The sequence below is a fragment of the Acanthochromis polyacanthus genome, chromosome 21, assembly GCF_021347895.1.
Source record: "Acanthochromis polyacanthus isolate Apoly-LR-REF ecotype Palm Island chromosome 21, KAUST_Apoly_ChrSc, whole genome shotgun sequence".
In the NCBI taxonomy this organism is placed as follows: Eukaryota; Metazoa; Chordata; class Actinopteri; family Pomacentridae; genus Acanthochromis; species Acanthochromis polyacanthus.
The window spans coordinates 1061011-1085227 of NC_067133.1; the positions used below are offsets into that span (position 1 = coordinate 1061011).

Sequence of the window (24217 nt, forward strand, 5' to 3'; positions counted from 1 at the left end):
AATGACTACCCATACGAATGTAATGCAAAAAAATTAATAAACTGAAATTTTTATGCATTTATATTATATTTTATTTAAATTTATTGTGACTGACCTTAAATACAGACATCTTAAAATGTATATAATAGGGCTGGACCCGAATATCCCGAATATCCGAATATTCGTTCGCTACGGCGATATTAATTTTGGTATCCAAATATTCTATGCTGCAGACTCATGATTTTTGTCAATTTCAGGTCTTTAAAAGTTTAAAAACTACACAAGAATGTCCACAAAACATGGAGAATATGGTTCAGATTGATGCATTTCTTCTAATAAAGAAAATCTGCTCATCTGCTCTAAACCTTGTTGTAATGTGAATATTAGGGTTTTTTTTTTTGCACAAATAGACGATTTGAATACATTTGGTTTTATTCAGGGGTCTTTCACTGTTGCTGGACAACTTACAGATGAAATGATTTATCAGTTAGGTCAGAAAATAAATATCAGAAATTGAAAATAATTGTTTCTGTCTGTTCGAAGGTCGGACTCGCGCTATAGTGGTTCATAAACATGTTTGCTGTTTTCAAGTGTTAGCATGCTAAGGCTAACTCACAGACCACTAACGTTGCTGTAGACTCGTGATTTTTGTCAATTTCAGGTCTTTTAAAGTTTAAAAGTACATAAGAATTTCCAATAAACATGGAGAATATGGTTCAGTTTGATGCATTTCTTCATGATTTTATCTCAATCTGATCAAGAAAATCTGCTTCTGTGCTCTGTTGTAATCAGAATATTTGGGGGGGGGGTTGACAAATAGACGATTTGAATACATCCTCTTTGGTTTTATTCAGTATGACGAGTGTTTTTCACTATTGCTGAACAATTTACAGATGAAATGATTCATCAGTTAAGTCACAAACTAACCATTAGATTCATTTTCTGTTCTAAGGTCAGTGTTTGTCCGGATGAGGCTTCAGACTGCTTCTGTAAAGCCCTCATATTACCAAATAATCTGGGCACAACATCGTTCAGACTAAGATCCGAGATCAGGTTTCTCCTTCCGATTGTCTGGAGGGATGAAGCTGAGGTTAATCAGCCTTAAACTCCTTTGGTGTGAATGGGTTTCCTCAGGTCACGGCTTCTTTAATTCCCACCTTAAGTCCAACCCTCTGATTGAATTAGCAGGTGAAAATAAGGTAAAAACATTTGATAGAGTTGGGAATAACATCAGAGGTTTTACAGAACAAGATGTGCTAAAGCCTGAGATGTTTTCATGGCTGCATGTTAGTAAGACTATAAAGAAGCTGTGCTGTTACATAAGAGTGTGAATGTAAAATGCAGTGTGCTGTTTTATGACACACTTGTTAATGTCATTGTGTGTGTTCTCTCGCAGCTTTCCATCCTTCCCATCGTGCTCCTTCCAGCCAATCGCTGCCCTCTCTCTCAGACGGTGGACTACTGAACGGGCTGCCGGCGAATGCTGAGCAGGCTGGAGCGTTGGGGGTCCGCCTCATTGTCCTGTGATTGGCTGCTGGACGGGACTGAGGCCCAATGGAACCAATGTCCAACAAGCAGGATAGCAATTCGTCGGAGGGAGACGAGAAAGGGTGAGACGGAGCGTTTGTGTGCGTGTGGAGGAGTGTGATGGAGTTTACGTCAGTGTGTGTTAGAATGCGTGCGTCCATCTTTGATGTAAACATGAAAGGAAAGCAGAGATTTGGCAGAGGACACATGAAAGAATAGCTGCAGGGATGGATGGATGGATGGATGATGGATAGATGATGGATGGATGGATGGATGGATGATGGATAGATGATGGATGGATGGATGGATGGATGGATGATGGATAGATGATGGATGGATGGATGGATGGATGGATGATGGATAGATGATGGATGGATGGATGGATGGATGGATGATGGATAGATGATGGATAGATGATGGATGGATGGATGGATGGATGATGGATAGATGATGGATGGATGGATGGATGGATGATGGATAGATGATGGATGGATGGATGGATGGATGGATGATGGATAGATGATGGATGGATGGATGATGGATAGATGATGGATGGATGGATGGATGGATGATTGATGGATGGATGGATGATGGATGGATGGATGGATGGATGGATAGTTGATGGATGATGGATGGATAGTTGATGGATGGATGGATGGATGGATGATGGATGGATAGATGATGGATGGATGGATGGATGGATGGATGGATAGATGATGGATGGATGGATGATGGATGGATGGATGGATGGATAGTTGATGGATGGATGGATGGATGATGGATGAATGGATGGATGGATGGATAGAGGATGGATGGATGATGGATGGATGGATGATGGATGGATGGATGAATGATGGATGGATGGATGGATGGAGGATGGATGGATGGAAAGGAAGAAAAGTGCACCAACACTTCTTCTTTTAAGTTCAAATTCTCTGAGCAGTGGAATGAAGAATAAAAAGGTCCACATTGGGAAGCAGTCCAGCTGTGCACAGGGGAGGTTACAGTTAGTGTATTATTTTTAGGAGAGGTAAAAAGGAAAGCAGAACACTCTGTAACCTGCCATCTGCGCTTCCTCACGTGCACTCGCGCACAGACAGTACCACATGCTGCCTGCACCGCTTCATTAAATAAATTCACCCAGATGAGAGCCGGGGAAGAAGCGAACGCAAACACAGAGCAATTTAAGCCGACGATCGAGCCGTCATTCACCCAGGACGGGAGAGGATGGAGCGCACAGGGGTCAATAAATGAAGCTGACAGGATTTTAGATGTTTAGAATGTATTAAAGAAACAATGCAGTGATTAAAATCAATTGTGGAATATTAAAAAAGCAGGAATTTTCTATAACCTGTTGAAAAGTGAGGGAAAAAAGTGCCTTTCAGTTTAACTCTTTTTTTGATTTCCTGCCTTTTTGGAGCTAAAACAAAAACTCACAATTTAGAATTTTACAATATTTTGTGTTAGATTATACAACAAGCCCACTGCAGCGGACAACAGAACGAAAACAAGAATGTCAATCCATTTTCTAATGAAACTTTACAAAACTAAATAACAACAGCATAATATTTAAGAGGTTGCATAAACAATAGTTATTTACAACTATTTATTTATTATATTAATCGCTTTACATAGAAAGTACATTCAACATGTTTATTACCCCTAAACAGATGTGTTTTGGGGCAGAAATTGGAATGTAAACAAAGAGCTAGCATGCTAGTTAGCTATTAGCTAACCCCATTAAACTGTTCTCAAAGGGGAGATTATTTCTCCTGACAAAACGTTTAACTGAACTCTGACCCCATTTTGCTCCATTTTGTCTCAGCATGAAAACAAACTTCCCTTTATTCCACTCAATCACATGAGATATCATTGGAAAGTCCAGGATGTCTTCTATTGAACACATCAGGATTTAGTGGAGTAGCTCAAATGAGTCAAAAGATAGATCATTTATTTTTAACAATTTATTTGGGCGGGATAGTGCATATTTACCCTGGTGTCGTCCTAAGGGTCAAACTGACCCGTTTTAAAGTTTAAAAATGTGGAAAATGAATATTTATTTTCACAGTGAAACTTCTGATGTCCAGATTTTCAACATTTTTGGAAATTTTTCAAACAGTTTTTGGTGGAAAAAAAGAAATGTTAAAAATGTTTCTTAAGAACATTCACATAAAAATCGACTAAAATCCAGCGAATTTCGCTGGATTTTAGTCGATTTTTATGTGAATGTTCTTAAGAAAATTTTAGAAGATTTACTGATATATATATATGTATATATATATGGAATCACTTTAGATATTTTTAGGATTTTTTTTTGAAGATTTTTACTTATTTTTAGGGCTGGACCCGACTATCTCGAATATTCGTTCGCTAGGGCGGTATTCGGATAATAATTTTGGTATCCGAATATTCGCCCCCCGTCGGACGTTACCGGGCAGAAAGAATATTCAGCGTTACTGTCTTCCCTCCGCCTTTGGCCCACATCAGCTCATGTCTGCTCATCCCGTCTTGTGATCACATAAACATATACACATATGTCTATGACATAAACACACATGTCTATGTGATCACCCCTTCCTCCCCCCAGACGAAAATATTCGGAGCTCGTCTCTTCCCTTCGCCTTCGGCCCACTTCGGCTCCTCCATTCGTGTTTCTTACCACCACCTGAATGGCCGGGTGGCTGCTGACTCTGACGTCACGCTTCACTTCGTTGCATAAACACAAGACAAGATGCTGAAGACCTCCACTGTTTAGGAATTCTTCAGTTTAACTGAAGACAAAACGAAGCCAAAATTTGGACCCGGGAGACCAGATGAACGGGGCGGAACGAATATTCGGATATTCGTCTTTAATAGGGCCCGAATATTCGGAGTCCAGAAACCACTATTCGGGCCAGCCCTAATAATTTTTTGAAAATACTCACAAGAATTTTCTTGCCAAATTTGGGGGGATTTTTTGTAGATTTTTTTAAAGGGAAGCTTTTGAGGAATTATTGGAATTTTCTTCCTGAAGGTTTTGCAAATTTTCGCAAATTTGGGGATTTTTTTTGCTGAATTTTTGGATTTTTTTCAGACAAGGAAACAATATTTTTTGGTGCCTGTAAATGAAGACAACAGGAGAGTTAATGAACATACAATCTCATAACAGTTTACACCAGGTTGCAGTAAATATCCGTTTCCCACGCATAAAAGAAAAACATCCAGGGATACAGGCGTATAAAAAACAATCCAGTAAAATGACAACTAATACTGACTGGGTGACCCCAGATAGAGATCAAAAACAAATGTCCCGAACAGAGGACCTAAATAAATGGAGGATAAATGATTAAAGCTCTACTCAGGACTTTTTTTTTTTATTAGAAATTTCTCAACAAAAGCCAAACTTCCTCTCAGTCGATGAACCCCAAGCTGCTGCTCTTTCTCCTTCCAGTCATCTGGCCTCTCTGGTTGCTCCTGCCTCCTACCTCGCTGGCTGTTTGCATGAATATGTGCATGTGCATGGTTATGCAGATGCAGTGTGTGTGTGTGTGTGTTCATATGCATGTGTGGATTAGTGTGGTGGAGAGGGCTGGATTAGGAGCAGCGAGGGCAGATGGAGCCGCAGAAAGCAGAGTCCAGCTCAGGACGCCTCAGTATGTGACATCAACAGGGGATTGTCGTCGCGTGTTTGTGCGCATGCGTGTGTGTGTGTGTGTCACTGAGCATGCACGTGTTCTTGCGAGCGATGCCTCATGCCCTGACCCCTCCCCTCTGTGATTTCTGAGTCATGGAGCGTTGCTGATGCAAACATTCGTACTCGTGAGCGCTCGATTTCACGTAGCCTGGAGTCGGGCTGCTGAAATAGACGTCCATGTGTGTTTGTTTGTCAGAATAAACGGCAGTGGGAAGCCTCTGAATATTTCAGGAGACCGTTGGCTCTCACCAATGCAATTCAATTAGCCTCTAAATAGAAGGATTGTGTCTGTAAGTGTGCGTTTTGGCTCGTTGATGTGTTTTTAGAGCTGTGACTTTGTACTGCTGATGAGACGGTTGCATTTCTGTGCTTGGAATATCCCTGTATGTTTTCACAGCAGAATACTAATCAGAGCGCTACCGTGTCAGCCTGTTTGAAAGGAGGTGGCAGGCAATAGCATTTCATAGATGATAAATCAAATATCAATCCTTTAAAAGTCCCGATGGAGCGCGCTTTAGTTTAGCTTTCAGCGTTTGTGTGTCAGAGGAGAAAAAGAGATGAACAGCAGCAGGAATTAATAGTTGATTGAATGTTTGCTGAGCGAGTCGCTGAATTCTACATGCTGTATGATGTAGTTTGAAAGATTCTAACAATGCTTATGTTTGCACCAGCTCAGAGTAAGTAGCCTGATTACGAGAATACAGATGCTGAAAATTTACCAGGATCAATATTTTAAAGCAGGAGAGTCAAACTCATTCTAGTTCAGGTTCCACATTCAGCCCAATTTGATCTCCAGTGACCAGTAAATTTACAGCATAATGACCTATAAATAAGCACAACTCCTAATGTTTCCTTTGTTTTAGTGCAATAAAGTACATTCTGAAAATGTCCACAATTAAGGAATTATCTTTTTACAAAACATCATGAACAACCTGAAGTTTCTTAATAAAAGAAAATTCAGTTTATTTATTTTTCAGTGATTTTTTTTTATTCCAATCCTTACCTGAACCCTCCTGTTTTCCTCATTTATGGGAGCCAAAAAATACTGTTTCCTTGTCTGAAAAAAAGTCCAAAAATTCGGCAAAAAAAGTCTCCAAATTTCTGAAAATTTGCAAAAACCCTTCAGGAAGAATATTCCAATAATTCCTTTAAAGTTTCCCTTAAAAGTTTATATATATATAGAAATGGCAAATGTGACCAGAAAATTCTTGTAAATATTTTCAAAAAAATGAGTAAAAATCTTCCAAAAAATCCTAAAAATATATAAAGTGATTACATATCAGTAGAACTTCTCATATTTTCTTTAAGAACATTCAGAAAAAAATCAACCAAAGTCCAACAAATTTCACTGGATTTCTTTTTGTGAACATTCTTGAGAATCATCTTTTTTAATATTTATTTTTTTCCACCAAAAAAAGATTTCCCAAATATGTAGAAAATGTGATCATCAGAAGTTTCACTGTGAAAATATCTATATATATATATATTTTCCACGTTTTCAAATTTTAAAACGGGTCAATTTTGACCCACAGGATGACATGAGGGTTAATACTTCAGTCTGACCAGGGCAGACTTATGAAAAGGTTCTTGTTCGGTGCAAGAATTGATCCTACTGCCAAATTCTGACTTCCCTCAGACCTTGTAGGAAAGAGCGGCTGCTTTTCATTACGTTAGCTCATGCTTCCTCACGTCTTCTCTGCTCCTGTGACCCAGAAATCATTCCATCATAGAGGATCTTCCAATTACTTTAATGCAGGAGGAGTTTAGAGTGAAGAAACACTGGTTTGTCCTACACAGAGGTCTCATCAAGCAGTGTGTCGGTTTGATTTGACAGCTGATACAGCTGTGCAGCACTTTACAAGTAACTGGCATCACTTTAGGCTGACTCTGAATGAAGGAATCCTCTTTTGGCAGCTTCTGGTCCTCGGTAATCGTGTGTCTTCCTTGGATCTTTCTCACTTAGCCTCACGAGGAGGAACTCAATCGTGAGTGAGGGGAGTTAGGAGACACATTGCTATAATAAAAAGCACTAATAGTGTGCAGTGAGGCTCTTTTTTATCACCCTCACTGCTCATTTTTGTTACTTCCTGTGTGTTAAGTCAGACCATGGTTTTCGGTAGCGATTGTTTTCCATTGAAGAACCAAACACAGCAGAAGGAATGTTTTGGGAAGATGGCAGCTGTTTGGACGTAACCTCCTCTGGATCCTCCTCTGATCAAGCAGTGGACAGTTTAAAAAATTAAGAATCAAAGTCCACGCAACAGAACTAGAGATATTTCTGATATACCCACCATGCAACTTGAGAGTTATGCTGATAATCAATGTACGATTAGTCGGCTAAATGGATGAAATGTTGCTACCAGCACTAGACTAGTCAGCGCTATTTGATTTAGTTAAATATTAGTGTTCTAATCATGTGCAACTGCTGGATGTGGATATATTTTGTTTATTTGTTAACTGTACTGTTAAATTGGGCTTAATTCTGACTGTTTCCTTGCGTTAGACTAATCTAGACTAGACTAATCTAGACAAGTCTTAAGTTCAATTTCCGTTTAAAAGACAAAGAGATCAGTTGTTTGGAGCATCCAGTTTGTTAAAAGCAGCTAATATAGTCCATAGCAGACATGAGGTTCTTCTTTTTGACTTCACAGCTCAATTTTTTTATCAGTTCATTGCCTTGAAACCCAACAGTCTGCCTCATGTAACATCTGACTTCCATCTGACCTGCCAGCTCCCTCTGGAGTCACAAAAGGTTTTATTCAGCTTTTTACCTTACAAGCAGCATTGCTCCCCATCACCTGTAAGAATATTTTGGTGTATAACGTCTGTGGCGTTTGCTGTAAAACTCCCAGAACAGAACAGCCACCAGGATTCTGACCATAGACGATACATTCAGTCGAGGTCGTGAGATGATTCAGTCAAATAAAATTGAAAAACGCCTACAAATAGTATATTTTAGTGAGTCAAAACAAAATCAAGCTTAGATGCTGCTCTTAACTTGTGAATCTTGATGGGAATGGTAGAGGTCTTGGTTATTTTCGTGGGTCAGAGGCTGATAAGTTCAAGACCTCTGAAGTGCAGGTAGAGATGTTGCCTGAATCACCTCTGCCCGAGCACATGAGCGCACATGACCACCCCGTACACCCACACACACATCTATACATTAACTGCCGGCTTCATGCGACACCAGCATGATGCAGCATTGTGATAGTCGAAGGCAGAGTTTCTCCTCAATGAAATTTAACGCCTGTCATTTAATTTTAGCATGACGGTTATCCATCACATGAAAGCATGTGCACTCTTTGAACCAAATCAGCTATTAAAAGCCACGATGTAAATCAGTTTTTATGTTCCCTCTGGTACTGCTTGTCTTCGCTTTGGAGTCCTGAATGCAAGAAAGTATGTCCACAGCGACGCGGTGAAGCTAACCTGGCAAACATAGAGAGATCTGAAGCAGTAGTGACAGTCTGATAACCTCCCTCTAACATCAGTAAGGCCAAGCAGGTGGTGGCGGATTACAGTCGAGCATTCTTACATTGACCCAGGAAGAAAGAGAAAGTTATGAGATCTACATCCAGGAACTGTACACTATACAGAAGGTACAGCCATGAATGTGGTATCTCAGTCAGCTCAGGAAGTTCGGCTCATATTTACCAGACATTCGACAGCTGGTCCCATGGAGAACATTCTGATCGGCTGCATAGCTGCCTTCAGACGACAGTATCACCGCTGTAAACCTCCACGCCTTGAGTTTCTAATGCAGGCTTTAAGTTCAGAATCATCAGCCAAGTTCTTCCAGAACCACAGAAGACAATACACAGCTGTCGTTACAGGCGTAGTCGCACTCGTCATGACAAGTAAAGCCAACTTTATGTGCATAAATTGGGTGGAGTGCCACTTTACAAACTCTCTACAGAGGTCGTTTAGGAAATACAGTGTTTTTCTGTACTAGTTAACCTTAAAGAGCAGCACATAATTCATAACAGCTGACGACGTTGACATCATTTGATGGTACACATGCATGCCAGATGCGTGCTTGTATGCGCTTCATACAGAACTGGACTTTTTTATTTGCCACTCTGGACCGATGTAGTGAGACGTCCAAACATCAGTGGTGAGCACATCCAGCCATGAAGCTAATAATTCACAAACAGGTGTTGTTTTTGTCGGTTTGTCCATGGCAGGCACAAGTTCCATTGTATTCACAGTGATAAACATGCTTTCAACATTAGTTAATACTTGAACGGTCGAAATCTGCAAGAAAAAGGCGATTCAATCGCTATAGGGAGAAGACTGTAGATTCTCAGTCATCGAGGTCAGAGAGTCAATAAAAAGCAGCTGGACTTTTCTTTTAGGCTCTTTAAGATGTTTCAACTCTGATCCAAGAAGGTTCTTCAGTTCTTACTGACTGATGGAGCGTCTCAGACGTATACAGTCACTCCCAGCTCCCATGGCTAACGGCCCATTAGCCACGGACAGTTGCTTTTTACTGAAGCTCCTAAGGATATAGGGAGAAAACTTGTTTTCCAGTCTGTTTCTGCCTCATCCTCCTAATCGACACATTCGGGTGAGCCATCGTAAATGACTTGCCATGTTTGAAGCGTTTCCAATTACAGTCGGATGTCAAATTAAAGGCAAAGCCAACATCAAGCGTGTAAATAAGGTGTTCAGTCACCAGAACAGCTTCAATGCACCATGGAATCAATTGACCTATGTGTCTGGAACTTTACTGGATGCGTGAACGGCATTCTTTCGAAAGATATTTCCTCATTCAGTGGTTGGGTGATGGTGGTGGAGGGAGCTGTCGAAAAAAAGTCAATAAAAAATGAGTTAAGATCTTACTTTGTAAACATAACAAACATATTTAGAAAGCTTAGATTCTGCTCTTGTTAAAGTATTAACCTATTGCATCACATGAATTATGTGTATTAATTATGTATTATATGTAATGTAGATATTATCTATGCAGGCAAATTTTGATGAACAGTTGTCTAAAGTGTTAATCAGCAGCTTCTCAAACAAAAACTGATTGATCAACACTGGTTCATAGTGATGTTTCATAGAACAGCTGAGCTCTGGTCAGTAGGCATTTAGCCTCACAGGAGACTCTCTCATGGTGCCACTTTACCCACTAAACTCCCACATTGCTCTCTGCTGGTTGTCTGAGTGACCACCGCCTCAGGTTGTTAGAGTAAGATAATCCACCTGTTGGTGCGGCAAGGTACTACAGCTACATCTTTCCAGACATGCATATCCTTCATATTTCGCCTTATTGGTTAAAATATCTTCAATCACTTACATTTTTATCAGTATTTAATTGATTAATCATTAACATCCCTCCTAATATTAACATATCTATGCAGTGACAAGCTCACCAGTAATTCAACACTTGAGTACAGGAGGTCCTCGGTTTATGACGTCCTCGACTTACAGCGTTTTGTCGTTACGTCAGAACTGGTTACGTGAAACTAGTTGGCGAGTGGAGCGGATTAATACGTCGTCACATGGTGCTATAAAACAGCTTTGTTTGCATTCACCGGTTGTACACCACCTCGGATTGTGCTACATCCACTAACTTTTTGCCCTTGCATGATAAAGTAGATGAAGTTGTAAAAACAGTGCAACATGTTCTGATATCGTCTTGTAAAATGATTCAGACATGCATGAAGGTCATCGGTATTCATGACTTTACCGAAGAACCGATCGATATTGTGATGCACGTAACGACTTTGTTTACATTTTTGCTTTAGTTCCGACTTATGGCGAAAATCGATTTATGTTTGGCCTTAGGAACGGAACTGCAACGTAAGCCGAAGACCTCCTGTAATGGGTGTGGAGACTGTAAGTAGGTTGTAACTATGATTAAATATGTGTGTATAAAATATATGTGCTGCATCTTGTTGCAAAGAAATACTTTGAGAGCACTTCTCAGAACAGAGAAACATCCATCCATCATTTATGCACCATTTAATCCTCATTAGGGTCATGAGGAGCTGGAGTCTATCCCAGCTGACAGAGGGTGAAGGAGGACACCTGGACAGGTCACCAATCTATCACAGAGCTACATATACAGACAAACAATCACACTTACATTCACACCTACTGTCAATTCAGAGTTACTTATTAACCTCAGCATGTATTTGGACTGTGGGAGGAAGAAAGAACCCAGAGAAAACCCACCATGCACAGAGATAACATGCAAACTCCATGCAGAAAGATCCCAGGAAAAGCCGTGACGTGAACTGGGAATCTTCTAGCTGCAAGGCTGAAAGTGCTAATCACCAAGCCCGAGTCCGACAGACTCAGAGGGTTAATGGATCATTACTCTGCTCTAATTCCATCCTACTAACTACTGTTGAGTTTTTGCAATCTAGTTACGACTTTTTTACTTGCCATTAAACATCCTGCCGGCAGCTAAAAGACAAAATCGCTCCCTTTAATGTTTGGCAGCTGCAGAAAAAGTTGTGTGTCCTGACAGCAATTGATTAAAAAAACAAAGTAGACTCTACTACTAATAATTAGTGAATGAAAACCGTCAGAGAAGAGAAATACAAGTTTACAGCTACCATTAGGAGACTTATTTGAGAGTTTGCCGTATTTACAACTGTCTCACCTTGTCTGTTAGTGGCCACTCATCTACAAAGTATTTTTACTTCCAGCTGTAACTGTGGCCTTCACAGTAACACGTTCTGATTACGTGTGGAGCAGAAAGAGATCAAAGAGCAGTCTAATTCAATTGATGAGATATCAAGCATCTTCTGTCCTCATAAGACTTCCCTCAGCTGCACTGGGAGCAGCACAGCAGACTGCTGTTATGCAATCGAGTTAAAGCCTAAATGAGCTTGGATGTCGAGAGGCACATTTTGTGTATGTGTGTGGAAAAAAAATGAAAAGAGTCAAAAACGACAAAAAGAAAGAGGGCACGATGTACTAATATCTGCAGGAGTGGAGTGACAGGTGACAGGAAGAGCAGAAGAAAAGTCAGACGGCTCAGAAAAGAGAGATGGAATAAAAACAAAGCAGAACAAAAAGCACGGATGGGAAGTAAAAGAGAGCAGGAGGGGTTGTACGAGGTAGCATGACGAGGTGTGTTGTGGTAACAGAGAGCGTGTCACCGGGGGGAGGATCTACAGACAGACGGGGAGGGAGGGAGGGAGGCTGGACGGGAGCAGCAGAGAGGGAGGAAGCAGAGGGGGTGGCGGAGGGAGAGTGGCCGTTCACTCTGATTCTGAGCTCTGCTATCGCCACGGATACCTCAGTGATAGCACCGACTCCAGCCCCGCTCTGCTGTGCTCGGCTGGGATCGACCGGAGCGATCGGGTCACCGGCAGCCGGAGGTTTTTAAAGTCCTCCGCCACGGCTCATGTGAACCAGACTGTGCGGGACACGTGCACTGAATCCTGGGACGCTGGAGACAGCAGAAAGAGCTGCTGGGTTTACGGTCTCTTCTTCTGAGAATCCCGCAAACGGAGCAAGATGCATATCTTACAGCCGTACTGCATCAACAGGTTGGCAATACGTGTTTGTTGAAAGTGTACCTGTGCGATCCACCGCATGTTCAGGACGTCTAGAATGTCTGTGTAGTTAAAAGGGGATGCTCTCTGTTTCAGATTTAGGTGGATGAATTCATTAAAGCAGTCCACAAATTGAATTTCCAAATGATGATCACATTCAATTACTTTCATCTAGTAAAAGTCTGGAACTCCTACACCCTTTAATCCTTTAACTGTTCACATGATTGTTGAGATTCTTCACATTCTTTTTGCTAAAGTAATAAGGAAGCCTCCTACTAACGACATTATGTTTCATTGATTGAGATTTATAAAGTAAACATGCTGCCGTTAGAGCGCAGTAGCAGGAGGAGGAGGAGGGTTTGTATTCCAGCGGTCTGCTGATGAAAACGTGCCAGCGTTCCGTCTTTTTTTTTTGTTGTTGTCGTTTTGTTTTTTTCATTGTGGAGGAAGTGGCGTGCACGTGAGCGGTCCTATAAACTAGTCAGGCTTTACAATAAATCTGTTGTCCAAACTCCCACAAGGTCCCAGCATCTTCCAGACGCTGATCTGTGAGCTGATGCCTTCAGGACGGAGGACTGGACGGGTGTCTGTCTCTGTAAGGACAGCTTTATCTCCAACTAGTGCTGACACGTGCTCACCAGGGGTTCATTTAAAGCGACGGTTCTTGAAAATTTTTCTGCAATTACGGCACCATTCAGAACAACAAAGTTTAGCTTTACTAATGCTCTACATGGTGCAGCAAGGGTCAACAGATTATTGAATCCAAAGCATTTTTTCTGGTTGTAAACTTAGGTAGGATTAGATGAATTAATTTTTAAATGTGTTGTTTTGTCCCAGATGGTGTCTCTATCTGCGGTCACTCTGTCCCACAGCAGTATCTGATTGGTTACAAGTCACAAGTACTAGCCTATCAAAACACTAAAGGAGAAATTGCTTTAAATTTAACATATGTCAAACATAAATAAACAAGAAAAGCACTCAGAGAGCACAGGCTTCCTCCAAGGCTGTTCATTCCCCCATACGGTGTTATCAGAAATGCAGCATTTATTTATTAGTTATTGATGATCAGAAATCACGGCACTATAGAATGTGTCCATTTAATGTAGATGTACCCACAAACAAAATGACCTCACGCTGAGCACAGGCGTGTGTTCTGCATGTGTACGGTATGTACGGATACAGAATCATGTGACCTAAATATGTAGCAGGCAGCAGGAATTGATGAGACTCAGAAACATCCCCACAATTTAATCGGTCGTTCCTAGTCTTATTTCCGATGGATAAGTCCTGATAAGTCCTCAGTGGTGGTTTTATAGTAGGACTGCTGTCTCCCAACGATACAGAAATCTTTAACAAATCCGTGGATCCAAAAAATCAAAATCTAATCACTTGGTCCTCGTGTCATTTCTGAGCTTCCCTGAAAACTTCATCCAAATCTATTAGTCCGTTTTTGAGTGATGCTGCTTTGTGCAATTGTCACATAACAAAGGCACTTCAACCAAGTTGTGTTCGTTTGCTTTTCAAATTTTCAACACAGTCATTTTAATTCTTCCTGCTCATGTATATCGGGTATCGTCTCTGTGATTACTAATAATCAGTATCGGTGTCGATCCCTAATGTGCAGTGTGACTGGAATCATGGATGATGGATGGTAGTTTCTATTCATTTCTTCATCAGAGCTTGAATTAACTGGACAATTACGCAAGAATTTAATTCAACCATGTCTGTATCTGCTCTTATAAAAGCTGCAATAGCATGTAAGCTAAACTTGGAATAATTAGCGAGCACAAAATTAAAAATGTCAGACGTTTTCAGCTTGCTCTGCTGCCCCTAGTGGCCAGTAATGAACAAATGCAGCTTTATGTTGCTTTGTTTTTCTCAATAATAAAGAAACGTCCACTAATTTTTGGTGATGCGTTTTAGTTTTTTTTTGTTGTTGTACATTGAGGAGTCCTCCTCGAGACACTTTGATGCTATAAGTAGTAAAACCTTCACGTTGCAGAAACGTACAGCGGACATAAACCTGCCAACAGACACACAGGCTCCATAAAATTCACCTCACAGTGATCAGCTTCCCTCCATGTCTGACCACGTGCACTGCAGTAAAGTTAACAAGTGTGGTCGGCCGTGAAGAGCAGCAAGAACAGAGAAAAAAAACGTCACAGTTTGTTGTTGTTGTTCTTTTTCTTTTTTTGGGGAGGATGGAACTGCCAGAGAGGGAGGGAGGACAGCGGTGTTATCTAACACTGCTGATGGAAGTTTAGGGAGGAAGAGGAGAGAGATACGGGGAGGAGGAGGAGGAGGAGGAGGAGGAGGAGGAGGAGGAGGGGGGAAAAACTGAAATCACTGGCAAGAGAAAGAGCAAAGTTGGGGAAATGTACCTTTGGCTATGAGAGTCGGCAAAGTGGGAGGGGCCGGGGCAGATTTCACTGAGGAGAAAAGGGGGAAACGGTGGTGGGAGGGATGAGCAGCGAACAGCCAGGCAGAAAAGAGGGAGGGTGAGAGGGTGAGAGGATGATAATCCAAATCTGCTGCCAGGAGCAAAGGCAGACTCCATCCTGTGAGAAAGAGAAAAGAGGAAGGATGGGGAATTATAGAAAGAGATAGGAGGTAGGGAGAGATGAGTGAAGGAATTATCTATATCCTGGAGGGTGTGTGTGTGTGTGTGTGTGTGTGTGTGTGTGTGTGTGTGTGTGTGTGTGTGTGTGGGTGTGGGTGTGGGTGTGGGTGTGGGTGTGTGTGGCGATGCATGGGAAGCATTGAGTTCTGAATAACACCAAAAAACGTTGAAAGCAGAAGGTATGCTAACCTTTAAAGGGCTCCTATATATGCTCTTCTGAAAGTGAAGATTATATGCTGGTGCTTGGGCTGAAGTAAAACCAGAATGAATTCACAAAGACGGCAGAAAGAGGAGCTCACACTAAAGGACAAAACGTCCCTCCGGTCAGGCTCAGGTAGCTTATCTCCAGCCAGGTGAACTTTAGCGGTGCGTACACGCCACCAGCATGTCCACGAGCGCCCTGATATATTTTCAGCAGATGATAATTCCTCTGAATTTCTTATTTGTTGCTGCAGAAAACTTCAAACTGACACTTTGTAGGTTGTGAGAAGCATACCAGGTGTTGTAGCGGCACAATGCAAACAGTGGTAGCATGTTTAGCACGTATGTAGACTGAGTTAGGTTAGCATGTTAGGTAGCTAACAAAGGTAATAGCTCTAAAACACTGCTTAATCACATATTAATGGACGTTAAAGCTAGTCAGAGTCAGGGGACCTTAAATATACCCCCTGTCAAAAGTTTTGAGACGGGTTCTCATTCACTTGAATGAGAACCCGTCTCAAAACTTTTGACAGGGGGTGTATGTGTAACAATGTATACAGTCCCCAAACGTTTGTGAAATGTTGCATTAAGAGTCACTCTTTGTCTTCATGTGTAATTTCTTTTACTACAGTCACAGCCATAATAAAAAACAAATCCTTAAAAAGCCACTAAAAACTTTAAAATGATTGGTTCCATAAAAATATTACGTTTTGAATATTGGGTCATTTTGGTAGAATTAAGTTTTGTTAGTTTTTCTGGTAAACAATAAAGAAAATCAGTCCCATTTGTATTTGTTTGTGTCTGTCCAATGCAGCCACACCTTTGAAACACACACCAAAAAAAATTCCACATGATAATATTTGAGATGGTGTAAAATTGTAACTTTTTTCCACTAAAATCAGTCAAACAGCTCATTATCTTTCTGCTATAGAGGGAAAAATCACTCGTGCATTTTTGTATTTTTTACAGAATTGCACTTCACCATCAATGTGACCCTCAAAATAGTGACGGGGATTATTTAGTACACATATGTAGGCGATCTATGTCATTAAAATGGTTAATTCATCCATTAATTCATCCAAAAAAGGGAAAAAAACACTGTTGAATCAAAACCTACAATGAAATTGAACGTTTTCATCGTCTGTGTCGGTGTTTCGTGGATGTTGTCTGATGCAGTGAAGGGGATTTTGAAAACTGGACTATATCTGGCATGTGGTTTGTCGTGAAGCCAAATGTGTCTAATTAGTAATAAATGAGCTTAAATGGTGCTTAATGAAGTACTGAAGCAACAGAAAGTTTTACTCATGAAGTACTGGTTTTGAATCCCTTCAGATTTGCCAAATTGTGTTGCATCTTCTGTCAGTTTTTAACAATTACATTTTAAAAAAAACGAATGCTAATTAAATAAATGCATTTTAATTTTCCCTCCTTCTTCTTCTCCCCTCATGTTCTCCATCTGCAGGTGGCCAGATGTGCCGAAGAGAAAGAGGAAGAACAGCCAGTGTTCGGTGAAGAGCATGTCCGGTAAGGGCTTCACCGTCGCAGCCTCCGCTTCGCTGTTTTCTGTCACCTCCAAACAAACGCGATTCAAAACAGGTTTCTTTTAGGACGCTGGGCCTTTTGATGCAGGATTTGGCCGGCGATCAGTGCAGCTCATCACTCCACAGCTGCCTCTGTTGGGCTGTCATTAATATAATAATCTCCTCATCATCATTTTAGATTTCCCCCTCAGAGGCTCTGTTGAGCACAAATTAGCTCACCGAGGTGAAATTAGTTTGCAAATAGGATTAATAAGCTTTTTCATTTTTATTGTCCTACGTGCCCAATTGTGATAAATCTTTCCCACTTATTTTTTAAAAAAAGGCTCAAATATAATCAATATTCTTATCAATGCACTAGAAATGTGCTCAATATTGTGCCCTCTGAAGGAAAAGTGATGTTTTAAAGTCTGTATTTCAGTAAAAATGCTAACATGTTAGCAGCAAAATGTAGTCCTGGTTTCTATCTGACTGATAGATTATTAGACTGTTAAAAAAAAAAAAAAAAAAGAAATGTTTTTTGATAAAATTTCAAGCATAAAACATTTTCTTCATTTGCCGTAAACAAATGTATTTTGGATAAATGGATTTTACTGTTAATTAAAAAAAGTTTCTTCATCAAAAAAAGTTTTAACCTTTAAAGAAACTTTAGATTTTCTTGAAAATTAGCATGAAAATACCATATAAAATAAAGTTTGTGCGACCTATTATATATATACATATTTATACATATTTTTAATTGTATTTATTTATTTATTGTCTTCCTTGTTTTTAATTCTTGTGAAGCACTTGTGTTGTTCTGCATGAACAGTGCTATACAAATAAATAAAGTTTGAAGTTCAACATGTAAAATGTGGACTTAGAGCTGTCAGAAATATTAAACTATGTCTGTTATTAACACAAAAATACAGCAATTTGACCTGTACAAACTCACCATGTTATTAATATTACGGCATGTTTCCTTTATCAGCACAACAGTATGTACATTTAACTAAAAAAAAATGTTATTCTTGTTGAGAAATAAATGCAAAAATTACAGTATTTATGTTGTATATATTACAGCATTTTTCCATTAAATAACTGTGTACGGAAATGTATGTTTTTAGAAGAAAATTGTAAAAAAAAAAAAAAAAAATGCAGTTTTCTCCTGATGAACTTATTTAATGCTACATATTTAGTGCTACTTAGTGCTGTATAAATCATGTCAAACTGTTTTGGAGTTGACAGATTTTTTCCATCATGGTTTGACAGTTTGCTAAAGCTCAAAGCTACTTTAACTACTTTACACCCAGTTTGCCAGACAGATATTTCACAATAACGCCTTTATTGTCTGATATAATAATAATGATGAAGATATTATCATGATTCCTAATTTAGCTGCTTCCTGTATTTAAATCCACGCAATCAAATTTTGATGTGGAGCCAAACTTTTTCTTTCTATGTAAACCTTGTATGAAGTCTTCAAGACAAACAGTGGTGTTTCTGCAGTGATAATTAATATTTGCAAAATATTCTCCGTTTCTATTTGGTGTCAGGCTGCTGTGAACCGACACGGCACGTCGAATCATTCGTTTGTTTCTCCAACACTTCCTGAAGCATACTGCTGGCATGCAAAGGCTTGAAACTAAATATTAGACTTCTAAAATCAAGCTCCTTGTTCTGTTAATGTTCTGAGATTTAAACTTCACGATGCTGTAGAGTTGAACGGTAAATAGAACATTTTTATTGAGCTGCTCTCCCGTTTTCTGCATCAAAGTGATCACATGGTAAATAATCACATTTAGGCTCAGAGAGGGATTTAACCTACATCTGGCCCATTGTTCGTTCTTTATTGTAATTAGCAGAGTCATTAGTATGCCGTTTTAAATTACGTTTTACTCCTGGAGGAGCAGTTAATGCAGAATAGTGGCAACGAGGCGCATCCAAGCAATAAAACAGCAAAACAACAGTGGAAAAAAGTGAAAAAAAAACAATGTAGGGTTGATATGGGATATATACCACAGAATATAGTCTAATAAGGAAAATTCTATGTATATAAAAATATACATAGAATATATAAATATACTGTATATATCACCACATTGTGGAAGAATGAAATTTAGATAAATTAAACATTAAAAAGAACAATTTGTTGTTTGTATTTGCTTGACTGGCTAAATTAGAAAAGGAAAGAAAATGAGAAAAATGTATTATTAATAATAAATGCAAACACAGAATGTAAATCTGCACAATTGTGTGTGTTATATTTCACTGCATTTCCTGGACTTACTAAAACACGTTAAGGTACCTCTGGAAACATCATTTAGAATTTTAAAAAGAGCATCAGATGTGTGTAAAAGCAAAGGTAAAGAATTGCAGATTTAATTTTAGCAGTTTGATCTCTGCAGCTGCACCTTTTTTCAGTGAATGAAGGAAGCTGTGCAGACAGGATGGATCTACTTTTTCTTTTAGTTCTATAAGAGGATCCAGTCAGAAAATCCTCTGAGCTTCTAGAAACCTCTTTGAATGTGTGATTGTGCGGCTGTGTTGTGCGTGCAGAGCTGGAGGCTTTTCGGCGGATGGCTTTAAGCGTGAAATTGCATGTTTGTCTTTTGTAAAAAGCCTCTGAGGTGGTCAGTCGGTGTGAGGACAAAAGGCCTTTCCGAGCATGCTCAGACGACTGTCAGTCCCTCTGCAGCAACATGAGGTTAGAGCTCTGAAGGGAAAAGTCAGCGTTTTTACATTTCTGCTTCAATATGACCAAAAACAGAACCTAGAACTAACTATTTATTGATTATTATTTCATGATAGGCAAGAAAACGATACCGATATTGACCGATATTACATTTTTATGCTAATATCGGGCCGATAATTTAAAAAAAACCTTCCGATAGTCATTCTGATATTATATGACATCCCTAATATGTACATTTCTTGGATTTTTTTTTTTTTTTTTTTTTTTTACCACTAACGCGTAAGGAACCGTATATGGTAACTTCACTGACCTTGAATTTCAACATGAAAATTAAAAACTCTGAAAATTGTGACAAAAGCACAAAAAAGACTTCTGTCCTCCGATAACACTCTCAGGTTGAACTTTAGATTTTCAAAGTATTCCAGTGAGTGCCCTTTAACCCTCCTGCTGTCTTCATTCCTGGGCACCAAAAAATATTGTTTCCTTGTCTGAAAAAAATCCAAAAAATTGAGCAAAAAAAACCTTCCCCAAATTTTTGAAAATTAGCAAAACCTTCAGGAAGAAAATTCCAATAATTCCTTAAAATTTACCCTTAAAAGTTTTATCTTTAAAATCCCCCAAGTCTGGCAAGAAAATTCTTGTAAATATTTTCCATAAATTAGTAAAAATCGTCCAAAAAAATGCTAAAAATATCTAAAGTGATTACATATATATCAGTCAAAGTTGTAATATTCTCTTTAAGAACATTTACAAAAAAATCAACCAAAATCCAGCTGGATTTTGGTTGATTTTTATGTGAATGTTCTTAAGTAACATTTCTAAAATTTATTTTTTCCCACCAAAAGATGTTCAAAGATTTCCCAAAAATGTTAAAAAAAAGTGGACATCAGAAATTTCACTGTGAAAATATATTTTTTTCTGCACATTTTCAAACGTTTAAACGGGTCAATTTTGACCCGCAGGACGACACGAGGGTCAACTGGGCTCTCTCTATCGGCATTCTTTGCATCAAAGTCAGACAAACTTTTACTTCATATTTAAGCAGAAATGTAGAAATTCCCAAAAGTCCACAAAGTCTCGGGTCCCGCTGTAGCTGGGGAAGGGAAAGATCGCCAGAGGAATGAAAAGTTGGAATAAAAAAAGCGTATTTCATGAATTCTGGTAGACCTCCTCGGCCTGCATGCTGTCAGCTGTGAGCAGAACGGGCTGCCCGTCGTCTGTACGTTCCATCCTGTTCCACCCTCTCTGGGGGTTCCTGAGCTCAGGTGCTCGGTGGAGACCTCTGATAACGCTCAGCTCCTCCTCCTCCTCCACTCCACCACCACCTCCTGTCCCTCAAACCTCCCCTCACCGCCTGGCATCCCTCCCCTTTGTTTGCACTCCTGGTTCACCCTTCTCTCATTCCACCCTGTCTTCCTCTTCGACCTCCTCCTCCTCCTCCTCCTCCTCTCCTATAGCTCTTAGCGTCTCTGTTCCAGGGTACATCCCCAGCTACCTGGAGAAGGACGAGCCGTGCGTGGTGTGTGGAGACAAAGCGACCGGCTACCACTACCGCTGCATCACCTGCGAGGGCTGCAAGGTACGGGAGAGCATCCGTCACTCACCGGAATAGATGCTGACAGACGTGGGCTCAGCAGATGATGAGGGTGGCAGCTGTGTCAAACTTCTGATTGGTCCACACGTTAACGCAGCGTGTGTGAGCCTCCAGTACAAACACACACACACAGAGATCTGACAGCCGTTTCTGTTTTTACCCTTCGCAAATTCTCACATCATACAAGAGGAAAAGTACAAGAAGAGTGTGTTTGTCAGGTTTTACATGCTCCTGACGGCTCTGACAGCAGGTGGAGGGAGTTGATCTGACGCTGAAATGACAGCTGACATCAACATGTTTGAAAGTCTGACAGCAGGGAGGTGGTTTTTAAACCGATCTCAGGCTGCCGCAGTCAGAAGTGGAGCTAAAAAATAAAGCATCAACAAGAGAGGATGTAGAAATGAAATGTTTGTGGATGAAGTTTTATTGGAGCTCATTTATTCATTAGGATTAGATGAATGAATTATCACAGAAGCTTTTTGTGTTAATCCGTCAGTTTGTAACGAACGTCTTTGTTTAATCGGATATTCCAACCAAAGCTATTAAAGCTAAAACTCTTTAAAAACTTTTTTTTTTGTTTAGATTTTATATATTTTTTAATGTTTTTTTGCTCATTTTCTTCTATATTTGGGTTTATATTATTATTATTATTTAGATTTTTTAGTTTTATTTATTTATTTTGCATTTTTTCTATATTTTCATTTCTACATATATATAGAGACTTTATTATTGAGATTTCTAATTTTATTTTATATTTCTCTAATTTTGTTCTATATTTTGGTTTACATACGTACATATATTTTTTGTTTGTTTTTTGCTATTTTTTTTCTACGTTGTGGTCTTACAGAGTTGATCAAACATCGTTCTATGTGGTTGCAGAATTTATCTTTTCTTCCTCACCGGTGCAAAATCCAACACATGGACAATATTATAGCCTCAATTTAAATTGCACTCTAGTTCATTACCGTTCTTAGCAAATGTGTGTCTTTGTTTACACTTACTTCTACACAGTACTTCTCATACTTACAGCATTTTTATTATGGATTTCTCAGATTTAAATTAGCATATTTATCCTTTTCCTGTCTGTTGCTGCTGCTGAGTACTGTAACTGTACACCACGTCAAATGTGAGCAAACTCATTTGGCGTTAGAGGCTTTTCTGATTCTTAAATGAGCAGAAGGTTTACTTGATGTAAGCTGCTAATTAGGAGAGGATAAGAGCTGCTGCTAACCCCTGTGGTGTTGCCATTATTTAAGTATTGGTGTGTAACTTGTGAACCGTGTTACCAACAAACAGCCGCATAATTTAAAAAACAGCGGCCGTGCTGCCGCTTTAAGGTCACTCCTCAGTCCATCCTACACAAGTTCAGGCTTCTAAGTGTCTTCATGTGACAGAGCAGCATGACCGATTCAAATATTCTGATTTCATTATTTTAAGGAAAAAGCTGGCATCACGCTGTATACTTTTGCATTGCCAACAAATCCGATGAAAAGATGAAGATTAACAGAGTCTCCCACTCACCTGGCACTCAGCCCCGGGTGTTTTCCACCGAGAATGAAAACCTTTGGAAGAGGACCACAAATATGTAGCATCTTTTTTAATGAAATCTCTGTAATTTGCGGTTACAAATGTGAGTCAGACTGAAAATCTGGTGCTCCTGTGTACAAACTATGAACTCTTTATGTATTTTTTCTTGTCTACGATTAGTTTGGAGCCGATTAGTTTTTTTTTGGCAGGATCGTGAACAGTAGATGAAATACAGGAGTTAGCAGCCAGTTAGCTTAGCATCACAGACTGTTTAAAGATGGCTGACACTCTGTGACATTGCCTATAAGTGTCCTGAGGAGCCTTGTGTGGTGACACCGGCTTTGTATATTAAGAAATTCAACATAATTGCATCACACAGGATTAAAAACCAACTCTTTAAAATAAAATTTACCATCCAACCCAAGGTGCCGCCACATCTTCACATCCTCCTGAGACCTGGCACGTTCATTTCTGTCCTCTGTACTGGACATTTGTTTTTGATCTATATCATCTGAGCTACTGTACTCAATCTCGATGTGCTCAACAGAGGACCTCCTGGCCTTTCGAAATGATGTCTCATGTGATTGGGTGGAATGAGGGGAACTTTGTTTTCATGCTGAGACAAGATAGAATGTTGAGAGTTTAGTTTATTTCCATGTTCAGCTTAATTTAGTTTCTTAAAATGTCATTAGAGGATGGATTGCCGTTCTTGTTTTCTTTCCAGCCTATTTTGATGTTGAAGTATCGCCTTTTTTGTGAAATTGTGAGTTGCTGTTTTGGTTCAAAAAAGGCAGGAAATCACAAAAACAAGTTACATTTCCCCTCGATTCTCAGGAGGATATTGTCTCACCTGTTCTGTCTGAAGTTGCCCTTCCATGATTAGCAAAAATACAGTGTAAAGCCTGAAGATAGTGGATTTGCTGCAAAGTTAGTGTGGAATTTCAGCCAAATTATGCAAAAAGAAACTGCCAACCTTAATCTTAGTGCAACCTAAATGGATGTATAATAAATGCTCTCTCCCTGTACAGTTGCCATTAAAAAGAAAATTAATTAAAAAGAAACTAAAACTGTTCTTTGTAGCAGATTTTAAACATGTTTATTTCTGCTGAAAAGTTAGACAATTTAACATGGGGCTCTATGGGGACTGACTCACTTTTGCAGCCGGCCTCTAGTGGACTTACGAGGAACTGCAGTTTTTGGCACATCATAAAAAGCAACAGGCAAGTAGTAGAAAATCAAAGAAGTTAGAGCTACTGATCAGGAAATGAACTCATTACTGCAAACAGATGCCAAGAATTTAGGGAAATTACATTAGACTTTCTAATTATAAGTTGTACGCAATGAACAAAATCGAACTTGTGTAGAAATAT

The 24217-nt window shown here is 39.6% G+C and overlaps 1 protein-coding gene across 5 annotated transcripts in view; it reads left to right on the forward strand.

Annotated features, from left to right (window-relative positions):
• LOC110955462 (thyroid hormone receptor alpha) overlaps positions 1-24217 on the forward strand; it is a 135448-nt gene that overhangs the window by 91323 nt on the left and 19908 nt on the right. For 2 of the 5 annotated variants that reach the window (XM_051940988.1, XM_022200467.2), the window contains exons 4-6: positions 1376-1589; positions 16977-17038; positions 21184-21305. In XM_051940988.1, the coding sequence (XP_051796948.1) occupies positions 1534-1589; positions 16977-17038; positions 21184-21305 (240 nt within the window). In that variant the 5' untranslated portion in view covers positions 1376-1533. Of the gene's footprint in view, positions 1-1375; positions 1590-12348; positions 12688-16976; positions 17039-21183; positions 21306-24217 lie in introns of those variants that run through there. The other 3 variants (XM_022200468.2, XM_051940989.1, XM_051940991.1) reach the window with 3 other exon arrangements.